The sequence below is a fragment of the Penicillium cinerascens genome, assembly GCF_028974065.1.
Source record: "Penicillium cinerascens strain IBT 15544 chromosome Unknown contig_16_segment0_segment0, whole genome shotgun sequence".
NCBI lineage: Eukaryota > Fungi > Ascomycota > Eurotiomycetes > Eurotiales > Aspergillaceae > Penicillium > Penicillium cinerascens.
The window spans coordinates 1,032,727-1,049,641 of NW_026695286.1; the positions used below are offsets into that span (position 1 = coordinate 1,032,727).

The following is a 16,915-nucleotide window of genomic DNA, read 5'->3' on the forward strand; positions in this document are numbered from 1 at the left end:
ATGTGTAGTGTCTCTGTACTAATGCAATGCAAACCAGGGTCTATGCCTTTGCCTTGACCATGAAAATCTGTTTCCCCATTAGCGTGATTCTCCATCGTGTCCCATTTCAAATAGCTCACCTCGTTGAGGGACTTGTCGTCCAAGAGCGCTCTCTTCTTCTGAGCAATATGCCGCCCTCGGAAAACCTGCCTCCCGATAGGCAGGCGTTCTCGTACCGTTGAAGTCTTGACTGTATTCGCTATGGTACTGCTTGGCGATTCGGGCAGAGACTCTGACGGCTGTTCACCTCCAGTATCCTCCGCGGCATCCACTTTTCGCTTCTTGGACTTCTTTTTCTTCTTGGAATCGGAAACAGATGAGCTCTCCACATCCTCCCCTTCAGAGCGAGATTTCTTCAAAGACTTGGACTTGGACTTCGACTTGTCCTTCGAGTTGGATTTAGACTTGGATTTGCGGGCCGGGGTGCTCGATTCGCTGGACGAGGAATCAACATCCTCGGTTTCGGCCTTTGGTGTTTCGTCTTTGGGAGGCAGCGCTTCAAGTTTTTGCTGGGTCAACAGTCCACCGCGGACGAATCGAACCTCCGGGAATTTCATAGCGACGTATCGAGCAAGTTTCACGTCGTCCCGTTTCCGCTGGTCCTGCTTCAGTTCCACATCGCTTTTGCCGTTCAATCGACCTAGCAATCCCTTAAAAGCATCAAGCCCAGTCGGCTCACCCAACGGGTCCCGTCCGGCACGGGCCCCGAGGCCCAGATTATCATCCTTGATGGTCACTTTGATGTGTGAGGTGCTGGCAGCAGTCAAGAAATCGGCGTGGGCGGCATTTTCAGCACCAAGGCGATTTCCAGGTGTCCAACCCTGCGCACTCATGATGCGATGCCCAAACCCGGACGTGGCCCGGGCCCATTTCGTATTGTTGGGATCATGAGAGATCTTGGTTTTCCTATAGACAGTTAGACGGCGAACAAGCCTAGCGCAGGGAGAAATCCATACTTCCGAGGTGCGGCGAGACCCATGGCGAGATGGTTGAGGATTCGTGATCGTCCCCCGGGAAGAAAAAGTCTTAGAAAAGATAAAAATTGGAATGATGAGTCAGCCTCCGATAAGGTACCCCCGCGAGTATCCCGTCTCCGATTCGGGTATCGCGTATACAGACAACCGCGACTAATGAGCACACCGTTTTCTTTTCGAAACGTTGAGCCATTGCACACTGAGCTCCCTCTGGTATAGGCAGATTCCGTGGTTAGTTGTGGGATTCCCTGGAATTTGTACATGGAAAAATAGCTGCGGCTGTTTCGTGTCGGGAAACTGGAGCTTAGCCTCCAGTACTGAAGGTAGGTGGTGTGGCAAGTGTCCGTCGACTTGCCCGGCGGATCATGTTCAATCTCCGAGTTTTTTGTCAAGATCATCCTCAGCGGACTATTGCTTTGGTGACTACCGATCATGTCCTAATCTTCCACTACAACGCAACCGATACTGGTGCGAAGGGTCCGCCTCGCTGCCAGGTTGAATTCTCGGATGTTTCATCCGTGGACCTTGGGAGCTATCGGCCACTCGGTGCTGGATATGGCACATTGGGTCTTATTACATTGAACGACGATGTGTTCGTCTGTGTGGTCACCGGCGCCTCCCAGGCTGCTACTGTGCGGCCCGGGGAAACCGTGTCCAGGATCGACAACGTTGGTTTCTGTACGTCTCGTCGCTCATTCAACATTGTCCTTTTCTTACAGTTACAGATTGCCTTAATCGCCCCGAGTATGAGTACGGCATGGACTATGAGACTGGCTCTCATTTCGCTGCCGAAGAGCGCGCTGCTGGGGAAGGGAAGGAGATGGTGACCGACCATCCCTTCCTCGCCCTTAAAAAGCTGCTCAGTGATGGGAGCTTTTACTACTGCCTTGACTTCAATCTCACCGATCGCCTACAGAACCGGTTAGTCGATTCCTCAATTTATGTGATCTTCGGCTGACAATGTATCAGAGCCGATAAATCAACGGCATTCGATATTGACACTCTGGATGAAGACATGCTTTGGAATTCATACATGATCAATCCCCTTCTTCTGTTTCGAAGCCATCTGCCACCTTCGGACAAAGCAAAGCTGGATGCATCTCAACTTCTCACCTGTGTCATCCGTGGATATGCCGGTACCCTCAAGGTTCCTGCAACTATCTCCATTCTACCCCAAGTGCGAACCAATTTCCCGTCGCTGTTAACCATCATCTCACGGCAATCGTCTCGGCGTGCTGGCACGAGGTTCAATTCCCGAGGTATCGATGATGATGGCAACGTGGCCAACTTTGTAGAGACGGAAATGATTCTTTGGGTTGCACCGGGCATCACTTTCTCATATGCCCAGGTTCGAGGCTCCGTTCCGATCTTCTGGGAGCAAGCCCCCGGCCTCATTCCGGGACAGCAGAAGATCGAGATAACGCGGTCGAGCGAGGCCACCCAGCACGCGTTCAATCAACACTTTGAGACTCTTGAACTGCAATACGGCGCTGTTCATGTGGTCAACCTCCTCAGTCAGCTCAGAAGCGGCGAGGCGGAGCTTACGGCCAAGTTTCGCGAGCACATATCGAGGAGCTCACTCCGCCAAAAAGAAGACCCCGTGAAATCTGGGCGCCGTAACCTTTTGCGAGCGACCGAATATGATTTTCTTGCGGAGACGCGAGGTCCCGCTGGGTATGAAGCAAGTAGCCAGATCAAGTATGAGCTGGCCGACTCTCTGGATGGCTTTGCATATTTTCTGTCAGAAGACGTTGCTCGCTCCGCTGGGTCCGCCGATGATAAAGATGATGTAGCCAGCAGCTCTTCGGTCATCCTGCAGCAGGAAGGGGTTTTTCGGACCAACTGTCTGGATTGTCTAGACCGAACAAACCTTGTCCAGACCATCATCAGTTCGATGGCATTGGAGTCATTTCTGTCACAGCAAGGCGGAAGGCTGAGCTCGGACATCCAGATGCGCCATTCAACCCTCTGGGCTGACAACGGTGATGCACTTTCCAAAATTTACGCGGGAACAGGCGCCCTCAAATCCTCTTTTACGCGACATGGGAAGATGTCCCTTGCGGGCGCGCTTGCAGATGCACGCAAAAGCGCAACTCGGCTCTATGTCAACAATTTTACCGACAAGGCACGTCAGAAGACAATCGATCTTCTCCTAGGTAGATTGGCACACCAAATACCAGTCTATCTCTATGACCCAATGAATGATTTGGTCACCGAGGAGCTGAGCCGGCGTGCCTCGGAATATTCATCGACCAAACACATTCGACTCTGGGTCGGTAGCTTCAACGTGAATGGCCGTGATGAAGGCCCCGGTGCCGACCTTACGCCATGGCTGTTTCCCGAAGCCGATGACGCCAACGAGGACCCCACAGTCTTCGCCGTCGGATTTCAAGAAATCGTGGATTTAAGTCCACAACAGATCATGTCAACGGACCCAAGTACTCGGAAGGTGTGGGAAAAAGCTGTTCAGCAATGTTTGAATAATCGCGCGAGGATGAAAGGGACCAGCAAGTACGTGCTGTTGAGAAGCGGGCAGCTTGTGGGCGCTGCACTTATGATCTACGTGAAGCTAGACGCATTGAAGGAAATAAAGAATGTCGAGGGCACTGTGAAAAAGGCAAGAGGAGTATTAATTCCCAATCACCACGACTGGACTGACAGTCCTACAGACAGGTCTCTCGGGGATCGCCGGCAACAAGGGTGGTTGTGCCATCCGGTTTGACTTTTCCAACACGAGCATCTGCTTTATCACCGCCCACCTGGCTGCCGGGTTTGCGAACTACGACGAACGAAATAGGGACTACGAGACTATTGACCGAGGGCTACGTTTTCAAAAGAATCGATCCATTGCAGATCACGACACTGTGATCTGGCTCGGGGATTTTAACTACCGAATTGGACTGGGAAATCAGATCGTGAGAGATCTTGTCACGCAACGTGACTATCAAAAACTCTATGATAATGACCAGGTTGGCCCTCCTTTCGTATCTGCCGTCTTCCTCTCGCTAACAAGAACAGTTGAATCTGCAAATGATTGCAGGGAGAGCTTTCCAGTTCTATTCGGAGGGTCCTATAAGATTCCCTCCGACATACAAATACGATGTCGGCACCGACCACTACGATACTTCGTAAGGAGAGCCCATCTACTCAATTATCAAACCTACTGACCCTTTTGCAGCGAAAAGGGCCGTATTCCTGCGTGGTGTGATCGGGTGCTATGGAGAGGGGCTAATGTACGTCAAACCGGGTATCAAACCGCCGACTTGCGGGTTTCTGACCACCGCCCGGTCTGGTCAATGTTTGACTGCGTTATCAATGTTGTTGATCTTGGTCTCAAAGATAGCCTGAGACGTTTGCTTTATAAGGAGAAACAGGATGACGCTCTCTCCGATTCACCACACCTCCTGGACCTAGATGATGAGGATAGCATGGCGCAAGTCTCCATTGCGCCGGGGTTACCACCAGCCAGCTCAGATCGAACGAGATGGTGGCTGGATCAAGGTATGTTGTCCGACGGTGTGAATCTTCGACCAACAGGCCTAATTCATGTAACAGGCGCCCCCGTCAAGGCGACGGTTCAGCCACCTGCAGAGAGGTTCATTGCAAATCCCAAACGCAAGTCCAATCCGTTCTCAATGGATACCGAACCTGACTGGGTACCAAACTCCAGTTTAATGGGTAAGCAGGCAGACGCTCGCACGGATAGGAAGCCGGTGCCTCCTCCGCGACAACAAGCGTTTGACGGATCGGAGTCTACGGGACCTCGAAGTGGAAGTTCAACCATGAGTAAATCACCTCCGGCCGTGCCTCGAAAGCCGCTCTCACTGAGCTCTCAAGGGGGTGTTCGAAGTCCGGTCTCGGGTTCTGACCAAGGCGTATGGGCAGCGCCTCAGAGCAACACCGGGGCTCCAGATCTCCTTGGTGATGATGCGGACGAACAGATTGAGTGGAGGCCACTCCTACCTCAGCGATGATTTATGACTCTACGCATCGAAGACCGGCCTTGCATAGGACGATACTAAGGGGGTTGGTTCTTCGGAGCTAGAATCTTTGCACAATGTAGATTAAACTCATCTTTTCATAGATATTTGCATCCCTTATTCTTCACATTGGATCTGACTCATTACTTCTCTTCTTTTCTTGATTCGGCGCGTTCACTTGTCGTAAGGGGGAGGGAGAGCGGAAAGGATAATAAAATATCAAGAGCTAGTTATGAAAAGGAGGGAAGAAAACAGGAAAGACAGAAAAGACCGGGCCAGCCGGGAATTAGGCCGGGAACCCTTGGAGTGGTGCATTGGGTTTGCCCTGTTGGGAAGACGTGAACCCGAATGAAGAACCCTATGGATGCAGCCGACAGCGCAGTCTTGACAGGAAATAGGATTGCGAAATGTTATTGGAGCTTTTGCGGAAATAGCGGCGATTCTGTGGACAGTGGCATTACCAGTCCTGAGACACGATGGCGGCCCCCGAGCCTTCTCCTTCAATGCTAAGCCCTCCGACCGTTGTGGCTCTTTCTAGGTATTCTGTGTCGTAGTGCAGTATCTATGGACTTGGAGGATTAGATGGGGATATCAATGCGACGGGCCCAATCGGGCCGATGCCGGTTGAACCCATTCAAACCTACCTTGACAGCACGATCTGTAGACCGAGAGGATTTAAGGATTTGCCGAGATAGAAACACAGCGCAAGCAAGTTGCAATTTGGAAGTCCCTCACTAACGACGCATATATACTCGTGCGGTGACCATGGAAAACCAAGCTACACATCTTATCATACGGCACACTGACCTAGGGAAATCTAAGCGTGTGTACATAAGAGCTCGGCACCCACTGAGTACAGACATCAGAGCATTGAAGCATCTCGACAGAGACATGGGTGTGGTTGTGGTCCGTGGTTGGCAACAACGTGGCCTTTTTCCCCGGACGGCGATAAAAGCTCCCCCGATAAAGTTGCTTCTTCGACTCCACGATAGACCTTCCCCTATCAACGCACCCTGCAACCCCTCGGTATCAACAACCATGGTAATTCCCCGTGATCCACAGCTCTGCTGAAACCATATTAATCCATCTTACAGGCACAGACACCCCAACAACGACGCGCAAACGAGCGCTTCGCAAAGAACGAGGCCGCTAAAAGAGGGAAGGGGCCTTCTTCAACCAAGCCCAAGCAGGCTTCCAAGTCACCCGTCTCTGCGAGCTGGGTTTGTGAGTGATTGAAACTCGCTTAATTGTGTCAAGCTAACGGCCTGTAATAGTGGTCCTGGCTTTTGTTGTTTGCGGTGGTCTCATCCTGGAGCTCCTGAGGATTGTCCCTGAAATTTGGTCCACGGTGGCTTCAATGCTTTCCCGGCTCACCGGATAGAACACGAACCTCCCTTCGAAGATACCCCCATTGATATACGTGAAAAGACAAGACACCCGCGCCGGCAGTGCCAAATACAACCCCCCTGGTTACACCTATACCCGAAAGTACCCCGAGAGACGCCGAGATACTGGATGTTCAAGGAGCACCGGGTAGATGGGTTGACGGCACATGACACATCTGCTTTGTGGAGGAAAAAAAATATATGGATAACTTCATCTCATCACATTGTCTAAGCTACTTTAAAATGACTGGCAATCAAACAGCCTCCCTTTTCTTCTTCTTTTTTTCCCCGGACCCGAGAGGGCTCTGTCTTCTCGATATCACCATCGTCGGGCTTCTTCTTGCTTTTCTTCTTCTTCTTCACGAGAGTGCCCTCAGCCGGAGTCCCCTCTAATTGGATTCGCTCGGACGCTCGCTGCATGCGCAGCCGCATTTGTTCCACGTTCTGCATCGCCTTTGTCATTTCGGCGTCACCCTCATCCCCGGCCACGATAGGGTCTCTATCATCATTCTTTCCCAGTGAAAGCTGACCGAGACCGCTAGAATCCACCTGGAGTAGAGAACGCTTATAGCCAGTAGACCCACGGGTAGTTCCGGCCAAACTATCGTGTAACGGAGTGTCATCAGACCCAAATGTTTCATCGGCGGTAACCTCCATTTTCTTGGGAGAGATCTGACGGTCCGTGAGAGAATCACGATCAACACGGCCCTGCTGTCCATCATCCAGTTTCAAATCGACAATTGGAATTGAATCAATGTCCAACGCATCGCCATTGGTCGACTTAAACACGTCATGGACCGGCGTGGACGTGCCCGATGAACTCCCAGGAGCAATATAGAACGGGTCATCCTTGAAACGTTCCCTGCGCTCAACCTTTCTCCTTTCCAAGACGGATGGATGTTCGATCGTGCCGCCAACTGTGTTCTGGTATGATGGGCCGAGATGCACTTCGATAGGGGCCGCTTCGTACAACGGCTTGTTGACGGGCGGAGAAAGATCCGGGACATGGTAAAAGTCCTGTAAGACACTCCGCGTGTCCACATTCAACATCGAGCGGTCCAGGTTGCGGAAAAGGCCCGGCAGATCATCATGGAATGCCTCATCCAGGCGCAGACTTGGAGGCAATATCACCTTCTTCTGAGCACTCAGTGCCATGGGATTGAGTTCCAGGCCCTCGAACAAGCTGGGAATGATGGAGGTGAGTAGCGATGGCACTTCCTGTGTATTCGAGCGCATCGCCTCGGCACCCAAGCGGAGGACTTCCAGAAACTCAATGGCCCGCTCCTGAACGTCCAGATCCGGATGAGCGGCTAAGAGCTCGAGGAAATCCACGACTCGAGCCAACAGAAGAGACAATTCACTCTTCCACGTATCTTTGGCCCCCCAGGTGCGATTTAATTGAACAAACACCTTCGGTATCGCCTGCAGGAACAGCTGTAAAGTTCTGGGCATCAAGGATGCATTAGACGGATCAATCAGCGATTGCAGCGCCCGGTCAGGCGACACGAGGCATTCTGCATACTCACCAACAACCCACGCAATAGGGCCCAGAACATCGTTGACCACATTGGAGCCTGCTGGAAAAAGGATCGATCTGTTGTCAACGAGCAGTAATGACTCAGCCGCCCGGGTTGCTTCCGGACGTACTCCCCTCACGCGCACGGCAACATTGCGGATCTCCGATCCAATCCGAAACGCAACAGTCGTTCTCGAGCCGTTGATGGACCATTTGCCCGTTTGAGTCTGCTGGTAATACTCATCCAGCCCCGATGGTGGGAGTAGACCGACGAGTTTGACTAGAATGCCCACGTACCACTCAAAGTCGGTCACCTCCGCGTAGTTGCTCTGTGAACAGATGTCTAGCACACGATTCACGACCTCGGTTCGATATTCACTGGGCAAGTCAATTGAGGTGTCAGGTCCCACGTTGGATGCCCTTTGCCCCTCGGGGCTTTCAGATGCGGCTCGCGCGGAGGAATCGGCTTCGGGATCGAATTCGGGATCGGTAGCGTCCCTTGCGAATGACAACGAGGCCACTTGAAGCTGATTCACCAATTGGTTCACCACTGCTTGAAGGGTGTCACTTGTGACGATTCCAGCTGCAAGCTCCAAGGCCTGCAAGCGAATAGACACATCTGCGTCATCCAGACAGTCCATGATCACGTCTTGTTGCACAGATACGAGCATGGGGTGTGTTGTAACTATGCGGTTCAATGCAAGAAGAGCAACGTACTTGACTGTTCGTGTTCCCCCTAGAAGTCAGAAGGTGTCACCAGTATTGGCCAGATCAAGAAAACCTTACGGTTGGGGTCCGAATTCATGACTATCATTCCTCGTAGTTTACCCACGCACAATGAGGCAACCTCATCTCTTTCCTGCAGATTCTCCTCACCGTCAAGAATTCCACCCTGAATGATACCATTGATGCACTCGTACAGTAGTGACATAGCCGTGGTAGTCTGAATGATGTTGGTCAACGGTCGCAAGAGCTTGCGTGTCAGTCGAGGTTCCAGCGGAGTCAAAGTTGCAAACTGAAACTATTAGAAAAGAAACCATCGTAGGGAAGAGATAGACTAACCAGCTTGATGATTTTGATGGCCATCCAATTATTGCCGCTATCCACCAGTAGTTCGAATAGTCGGGGTGCCAATGGCAGAAAATCATGTGGCCGGCGCCAACCAAGCTCACAGACAACATTGATAGCCGCCGTGGTCACGCTAATATCTTCCTGGTCGTCCATCAGATGGTCCTTAATTTTAGGCCATGATAGCTTGAGTGCTTCCGGGTATACCAATGCAAGCCGGTAGAGACACACGATCGTCTTCTTGCGTACTACGGGGCTTGAGTGTGAGAGACGGGATAGTATATCCGGAAGCAGAGACATGGCCAGCGAAGGAGTGATGATATGCGGGAGGGTGACGAGCGGCAGGGACAAAGAGGGAATGCTGGGAGACACGATATCCTGTACGCCAATTAGATTGACCATGCTCAGTTCTCAGAAAAGAGTGACCGGAACCAACCTTTTTGAGCATATTTGTTGCCAGCATCAGAACCTCCGTGTCCGGTCGGAAGCTTTGCACCGCTCCGAGATAGCCCACTCGTTTCTGAAGATATTTCGAAGAAGACATGACTTCCAGGACATTAAAAGCCGCCCACGACATGTCATACCCAAACATCTCAAGATAGATGAGCTTCAGAAGCGCCGTGGCCTTTTTATCTGATCGGGTTCAGCATGCGGAGATAGCGTTTTGGAGGAGGGGGGCGTTGTCTACCCATATCCTGGGATTTAATTTCGGCCTTGCATTCTCGCAGGCAATCCTGGACGTATTCATCCTCTCCACCTTTGTGGGTCCGAAGACCCTTGATCAGGTCGTAGAGAGACTTTTCGAACCTAGATGGCACGGTCAGTCGGGGCACTAGAGGATCCCACCATCGGAGACATACATCTTGTTTCGACTCGCGCCGCGAGCGGTAGGGATTCCGAAGGTCAATACGAATACCACGGTTCCTTGGCGAAAAGAAGCATTATCTTTCCAGCCCTGAGTTCGCCGGGAGCTCAGCTGTAGCAAGCTTTTGCAAGCTGTTCCAGGCTGGGAAAGTCGGAGTTGACGTGGGGAATTCGATAAGGATCACGGGACCGTGTGCTTGGTGTAATCTCCGGGGAGTTCTCCACTCTCCTTATGCTCTCCGGTCTCTTCCTCCAACACCTTTTCCCTTTCCCCTTTTCCTCTCTTCCAAATACCCGTACCGGGGCACGTCCCATCCGATACTTACCATGGCTTTTGCAGAAGCCCGCGAGGCCAATGGGTCTGACCTGATTTCCGCCCTTCATCTTTCCCAACAGGCGCCCACGATTCTCGGCCATGATCCTGCGAATACGGGAGTGGCTCCATCTACTTCGTCTGCAGACACGGCCGAGGAGTACGGGCAGATTGAACAGCTCCTCCTTGCCTGTCTTCGGACTGGAGATGACAAGTCTGCCCACGCGTGTCTCGACCGTTTAAACCATCGATTCGGTGCTTCGAACGAAAGAGTGATGGGCCTCCGTGGCCTGTACCAAGAAGCGACCGCAAAAGACCAGCCAGCTCTGAAGAAATGTCTAGAGGAATACGAGAGGATCCTTTCGGAGAATCCAGTCAATGTGGTTCGTCTGGGTCCAACCACCGAGTAAATGTTGATCATAGTGAATACCTAACGGCCAACTCGGTATAGCCCATTATGAAGCGTAAGGTAGCTTTGCTGCGCTCGCTAAACCGGTCCTCCGATGCCATTGCGGCCCTCATCCAGCTCCTTGATGCCATACCTACCGATCCCGAAGCGTGGTGCGAATTGGCAGACCTGTATCAGTCTCAGGGCCTCGGTGCCCAAGCAATTTTCTGCCTTGAGGAGTCTCTGCTGATAGCCCCGAATTCCTGGAATGTATGGCAAGGCCCTTCTCTTTGTCTGGGATTTGAACCCGAATTAACGTCGACCAGGTCCACGCTCGGCTTGGGGAACTTCTCTATGTTTGCGCCTCGTCTCCCGATGGCGATGCACCCCGGCTTGCAGGCAAGTCGGTGCAACACTTCTGCCGCAGCATTGAGCTCTGCGACGACTACTTGCGGGGGTATTACGGATTGATTCTGGTACGTGTGAGCAGAGGCCTATGCATCCCCCGTACTGATTTGAAATCCCGACATTGCAGGCTTCGTCGCACATGCTGGAAAAGGACTACGCCCATGATAGACCCTCGGAGGCAGCCATTCCGTCGAAGAAAACGCTTGTGCAGTTGAAAAGCCTCGGGCTTCAGAAACTCGGAGACATTGTCCGATCACGGTCGGTCGATGACCAACATTGGGCGTCCAGTCGCAGTGAACTCATTGCGGCCAAAGAACTGCTGAATCGCTTTGAAAAGTCGCAATGATCAGCACCATCACCCAAGCTCTCTAGATATTGGATACCCCTCTTCTTTCTCTCTCTATTATATCTGTAATGCAGTATGTGTATGATCCGCCGATCTTTGGACTCGCACACACCTGCAGAACTTGGTCTAGGCCTAGATTTGACTCGTCTCACAACCCGAGTTTCTGGAGCGTTCCGTAGGCAGGCGATGATTGGGCATTGGGCAGCAGATCCATTTCGATGTCAAGGGAGAAAAATAGTTACACCAACGCTAAGGTATGCCCAACCCAGCCCAATAGAATGGTGAATTAGGCAGGCAAGATCCTCACCTAAAAAAACGGCGCTTCGCCATCTTCTTTTAAATGCCCTTCCGGACTTTCCCATCTATGCCGAACAACGCAACCACACCCACACAGAGCTACGGCGACGGCTATACACACAACTATACGCACTCGTACCTATTTAAGGACCCCTGCGCGCAAGGGAGTTCAATCTAGCGGGGCACCAAGAGTCAATGCGCTTGCTCTTTGCCTCCCCCCCCGCGTCCGCTTTTTTTTTTTTTTTTTTACCAGCGTCAATTCTATTATCCCCTCTCTCCCCTCCCCACCCACACCAACTCACCAACTCGGGTGTTCCCCTCTCCTCGCTTTTCGTATATGCGAGTGAGAGTGAACCTGCACTGACCGAGGTATTCTCATTTTACTCGGGACGTAAAATAAGAGGCTCTGTATTGGCTCTATGACGTATGTTTTTGCCCTCTCTGCTTCCTCCCCTTCCCTTTCCCCTCCTCTCTGTGCTCTGCTCTCTACTCTCTGCATTTCCCTCCCCGTCTCACCCGAGAACCTTGCACTGACTTTCTCACCCCGCCGCCCCCTTTCCAGGCTCAGCATCTCGATTGATCCCACAAATCCGCACGGCTCGGATAGCTCTCTGACGGACGAGGAGGACTCCTCGGTCGTGCAAGTATCCGTGCCTTCAGACGGAAGCCATGAATACCAGGACTATGATGAGTGGGCGCATCTGTCATATCCAGATGAATTGAAACCGTCTGATTCAGCCTCTCGACCAAGGACCTCGCACCGTAACCGCTCGCTCCACGGTTCGCGCTCGGCTTCGGGCCGCCGCCAACCACCGCGCCGCCAAATGATTTCCGAACGCGAGTCCCTGGGCTCTCGGGCCCGACGACACCGTTCCCCGGAGTCGCCCGACAGCGCAGACTCGGAGGAATATCCGGAAGGATATGCGCGAAACCCTCATGACCGACGGTGGCCCCCTGCCCCGCCTGCCGCAGGCTATGCGCCGAGCGCTTCTTCTGGCCCATCCTTCAACGCCTATCCGCCTGGACATGCTCCCTACCCACCCCCTAACGGCCCTCTACCGTCTGACCAACTCATTCGCTTCGGTCACGCCAACCCGGTGAGCCAGCCGTATGGCCCTGGCCCCTATCCGTACGGGGCTCAGGGACCATCGTCCGGCGCTCCTATGTATCCCCCATTCTATGCGCAAGATCAAGCGCACCGACATCCTCGACAGCCACCCCAGTCACGAATCGATCCGCACAACCCCCCTCAACACCCCCCTTCACCCCATGGGCGCCCATGGGCCTTCACCCTATGCGAGCTCACCTTTCCATCATGAGATGATGCCATATGCCCCCAATGCATATTACAACTACCGCGATCCCTATTCTATGGTTCAGGGAATGATGCCGCAGTCTTACTTTCCTTCGTATCCTCAGGTGACTTCTCCGACTCAGCCGGAGGCAGCATCATCCCCAGCTCCTCCACCCGCAGACGCTGCGAAGGATGAAGCGATTGCACGTCTGGAGAAGTTGATTCTGGATGAACGCACGGAACGTGAAAGCAAGGAAGCGGCCCGTCTCGCTGCGATCGAGCGCGAGGCCGCCGAGGCCGCCGCCAAAGAGCAGCAACTTGCGCACGACCGGAAAATCGCCGAGGAGGCTGCTTTACTGGCTCGCGCAGATGCCGAAAAGAAGGCCGCCGATGATGCAGCCAAGGCAAAAGAAGAAGCTGAGAAAGCTGCTGCCGCTGCCGCCTCGGAAGCAGCGGCTGCGGCAAAGGCGGCAACGGCAGCCGCTGCAGAAGCTTCGACCAAACCTGCCCCGGAGAAGAAAAAACCTATCAAGTTCAAAGATGCCGTGGGCCGGAAATTTAGCTTTCCCTTTGAGCTGTGCAGCACATGGCAGGCAAGTAACCCCCGAGTCCTCCCTTTCCAAGTCTTAGTTATGCGAACAGCGCATCTAACATCTACGTATTTCTAGGGAATGGAAGATTTGATCAAACAAGCCTTTCTTCATATCGAGGTCATTGGGCCTCACGTCGCGGAGGGGCACTACGATCTTGTCGGCCCCAATGGCGATATCATTCTACCTCAGGTTTGGGAGACGGTAGTCGAGCCCGACTGGACAATCACCATGCACATGTGGCCGATTCCAGAGAAGCCGAAGGAAGCCGACCCATCTCCTGCCGCAGATCCGCCGCCTGCGAAGCCGGATGGTGCCCCAGCTGCATCGGAGAAGAAGAAAGATGGAGGTATGTGCTCGATCCTTTCCGCCAAATGGTTGACCCTACACGCAATCTCCTACACGGGCTTGATAAATGCTAATGACCGATATTCAGGTAGCAAGAAACCCAAAGCGAAAGTCGCCACTCCCATGGCCGGGGGATTTGCCAATTGGATGATGGGTGGTCGCAACCCGCCGAGGGTCAACAAGGCCCCTAAGGCCGAGAAAAAGGCCGAACCAGCGGCCCAGTGATATGGTAGCGAACATCTCCTCCATGGCTGCGCACGTATGCTCCTCTGCATGACTATCTGGTTGTTCTCCGCGCTGTATCTGCCGACTTTAAAACACGGAATAGCGACGACCAGACCCGCATATGTTCATATCCAGCTACCTCTTAGCCAGCGATTCATCTCATCTTCCACTCCTATTTGGGACATTCAGCCATTCACTACACGGAAACAATCACGGGCCTGTGCTAGAGACTTTAGGATCTATGTCATGTTTGGCCGAGCGCAGGGTGCTGTTCACTTCAACCCTTACCATTTAATCCTGAGGACACCCTCATCGTTTCATCCCACGCAAGCCATAAGTCCAATGAAATACCCGTCAATATATTGCAAAATGTCGCAGTGCTGTTAAGCGAGAGTCCTCTGATTCTAGGTTCTGTAGTCGTAATCTGGATCACTACACAAGTATTGGCATAGATATAGTATTTAGTGGACAACTCACATCACGTTGCGTACATTGTCATTTTATAGGTGTGTTGAAGAGTGAGGTACTAAGCGAGAGAGACCAGAGCGGTAACTTATTTTGATCTGGCTACCAGGAATGAGTGAATCTTACTAGCTTCCTGCGTCTTATCGATATTTCGGGCCTGTCTTAACTGGTCTATTCGATGGGCGAGAGGTTTGTCGAAATGGATTTGTGCATGCACGGGCATTCTAGTCAAATCATAGCCCCTTTACTTGAAAATACTCTATATTATGCAGAGGCTTGAGATAAGAGCAGTAGGGCTTTTTTGGACAGATTTCCAACATACTTTCTTGCCGTAACTTCATTTTAGTCGGTATCAGAAAGCCCGGCTGTTTACATACTGTCTACCTCGCTCGTTTGAAATATTCGTGGCGGTGAGAACATATTCAATTTCGAGCTCTCGTGGGAAATCTCCAAGCTCTGACAGCTCCGACAGCTCCAACAGCATACGGAGAAAGTAACTTTGCTGTAAAGTTCTAGGCTAGCTTAGTCTTTTAACGTAGTACCCCTACACTTTATCTATCTATAAAGGGTGTATGCTTAGTGAAGGAATGAGCGTGTCCCTCTATCTATAGCTTGAATAATTCCGCGGAGAGGATAGTTAAAAAGAGTATTGCCTCTAGACTGTGCTATAACCCGAACCTAACCCAGTGGATTATAAACCTGGATTTAAACCCCCGTAAATAACCCATCTTAACCCGAATTCACATGAAGTTTAGGTCTTGGCATTTATATATACTATATATTTTTTTAATATTAGATATAAAGACTAGAATAGGTAAGTGGGGTAGGTAATTGGAGCAAAATTATATATATATATATATATATTTCCTAAATGGTAGGTACACCACTTTTTCTAAATAGACCTCATGAAAAACATTTTGAGGGCCAGGATCCCCCGCCCTCGCCTAGCCCTTGTTGGAAATTGAAGCCCTTATCCTAAGGCGCCAATATCGGTCGACATCTCTCTGCCCCGATGGCTGCTGATTGGCCAGCTAGACCTATGAGGCTATTGAAATTGGGCTGCATGAGCAGCCTGTATATGCAGGTTCCTCATATATATCACCTTCTTTGCTTGTTCCAGAGGATGTTCTTTCATGGACCCTGGGCAGCGGTGTAGGAGAACATTTTTGTATGCATTTCCCTTAGAAAACAGTTCCCAGGAAGAGGATATAAATACCCCCCTGAGAACGAGCAGAAAATATCATCAGAATCTACTATTAATTACCTATCCATCTTTTTTCGTCTGATCATCTACCCTTTATTTCTCAACAGCCCTTGGCCCTTATCCGCCCTTATTTATATAAAAATAGTTGACTACTCCTAATTTAGATGTATAATCCTACTGATTCATTCTTTTAAATTACTATTAATTAACCTACTTCTAGTTTATAGTTTATTCTATAAGCGATTACTATTTATTAGGACTAGATTTAGACTAGGTAAGGGACTAGATAGAACTATAAGTATATAGATAAGAACTTTAATCCTATAATTATAACTAAACTAATCCTTAAGAAAGAGAGTTCATTAATTATAAGAGAGTGCCTATTATTCCTTTATATAATTATATAGCGTTCGCTTTTATATAGATTGTAAAAAACCCTCTTATATAGTTTCTAATATATCTAATTAGGTATCTAAGTTACCTTATATTATTTAAGGGCTATAATAATTATCCTTTCTATCTAAAGGGTTATCTACGACCCTTAAAGGGTTAAGATAGAATAACTAGAATATATTATTATTATAGTTTTAATAAAGAGAAGTATAGTTAAGTTACTAGGATATCTTTTTATTAACGTAAGCAGAAAGCGAGCCACCTATATAAGCAAGCTGCCCACCTTAAAATACTATAGTAAATGCGATAAATTACAACCTTATATCTTAATAATAGCAGCTTCTCATAAAGACTTCCTATAAATAAATGTCCTTTATAATAAGTCTAAGGGTATTTAAAGGTCTCGGAGGGTTTTTAGGTGCGGTGAGTCGATAATATATAATGCAAGCTTAGAGAGCTAAATTATAGTGTATTTTTAGTAAAGTCTATCAAATTAGAGTTAAGTTGACCTAGACTCTTAAAACCAAATTCTTATGCTCTAATTAAGTAGGATACAAAAGATAAAGCCAAACAGTCTTATAGTTATTAAAATATTATATCGTATTTACTATAGTGTTTTAAGGTGGGCGGCTCGCTTATATAGGCGGCTCGCTTATATAGGCGGCTCGCTTTCTAGTTACGTTAACGTAATTCACAAGCCACCCAGCCACATAAGCCACCTAGCCACCTAACTAAATTTACGCGTCCTAACGCGTCTCTCCTATTTTCTACTAACTACTATACCTCCAAAACGCGCTTAATCAAGCCGTAATTCCATC

General features: G+C 50.4%; 6 protein-coding genes across 6 annotated transcripts; 4 read left to right on the plus strand and 2 right to left on the minus strand.

The window, feature by feature from the left end:
• Positions 1-40: 40 nt before the first annotated feature.
• Positions 41-1,018, minus strand: pxr1 (telomerase inhibitor/ribosome biogenesis protein PXR1; the record flags this gene model as incomplete). The annotated part of the gene is made up of 3 exons (XM_058447446.1): positions 41-67; positions 120-945; positions 996-1,018. The coding sequence occupies 3 exons, from the start codon at positions 1,016-1,018 to the stop codon at positions 41-43; spliced, it is 876 nt and encodes a 291-aa protein (XP_058312857.1).
• Positions 1,019-1,378: 360 nt separating this feature from the next.
• On the plus strand, positions 1,379-4,987 carry N7498_000384 (SacI domain and endonuclease/exonuclease/phosphatase family protein; the record flags this gene model as incomplete). The annotated part of the gene is made up of 7 exons (XM_058447447.1): positions 1,379-1,691; positions 1,739-1,934; positions 1,983-3,621; positions 3,683-3,982; positions 4,032-4,141; positions 4,192-4,514; positions 4,569-4,987. The coding sequence occupies 7 exons, from the start codon at positions 1,379-1,381 to the stop codon at positions 4,985-4,987; spliced, it is 3,300 nt and encodes a 1,099-aa protein (XP_058312858.1).
• Positions 4,988-6,031: 1,044 nt separating this feature from the next.
• N7498_000385 (RAMP4 family protein) lies at positions 6,032-6,374 on the plus strand (the record flags this gene model as incomplete). Its single annotated transcript, XM_058447448.1, has 3 exons — positions 6,032-6,034; positions 6,088-6,217; positions 6,268-6,374. The coding sequence occupies 3 exons, from the start codon at positions 6,032-6,034 to the stop codon at positions 6,372-6,374; spliced, it is 240 nt and encodes a 79-aa protein (XP_058312859.1).
• Positions 6,375-6,606: 232 nt separating this feature from the next.
• Positions 6,607-10,243, minus strand: N7498_000386 (putative AP-3 complex subunit delta; the record flags this gene model as incomplete). The annotated part of the gene is made up of 7 exons (XM_058447449.1): positions 6,607-8,615; positions 8,681-8,909; positions 8,957-9,340; positions 9,399-9,595; positions 9,651-9,769; positions 9,823-9,917; positions 10,127-10,243. The coding sequence occupies 7 exons, from the start codon at positions 10,241-10,243 to the stop codon at positions 6,607-6,609; spliced, it is 3,150 nt and encodes a 1,049-aa protein (XP_058312860.1).
• N7498_000387 (uncharacterized protein) lies at positions 10,154-11,281 on the plus strand (the record flags this gene model as incomplete). The annotated part of the gene is made up of 4 exons (XM_058447450.1): positions 10,154-10,522; positions 10,591-10,797; positions 10,854-11,003; positions 11,063-11,281. The coding sequence occupies 4 exons, from the start codon at positions 10,154-10,156 to the stop codon at positions 11,279-11,281; spliced, it is 945 nt and encodes a 314-aa protein (XP_058312861.1).
• Positions 11,282-11,865: 584 nt separating this feature from the next.
• Positions 11,866-14,035, plus strand: N7498_000388 (uncharacterized protein; the record flags this gene model as incomplete). Its single annotated transcript, XM_058447451.1, is given in 4 exon segments — positions 11,866-12,002; positions 12,141-12,707; positions 12,721-13,501; positions 13,541-14,035. 4 exon segments carry the CDS (start codon positions 11,998-12,000, stop codon positions 14,033-14,035), a joined length of 1,848 nt encoding a protein of 615 aa, XP_058312862.1. The 5' UTR covers positions 11,866-11,997.
• Positions 14,036-16,915: the final 2,880 nt, after the last annotated feature.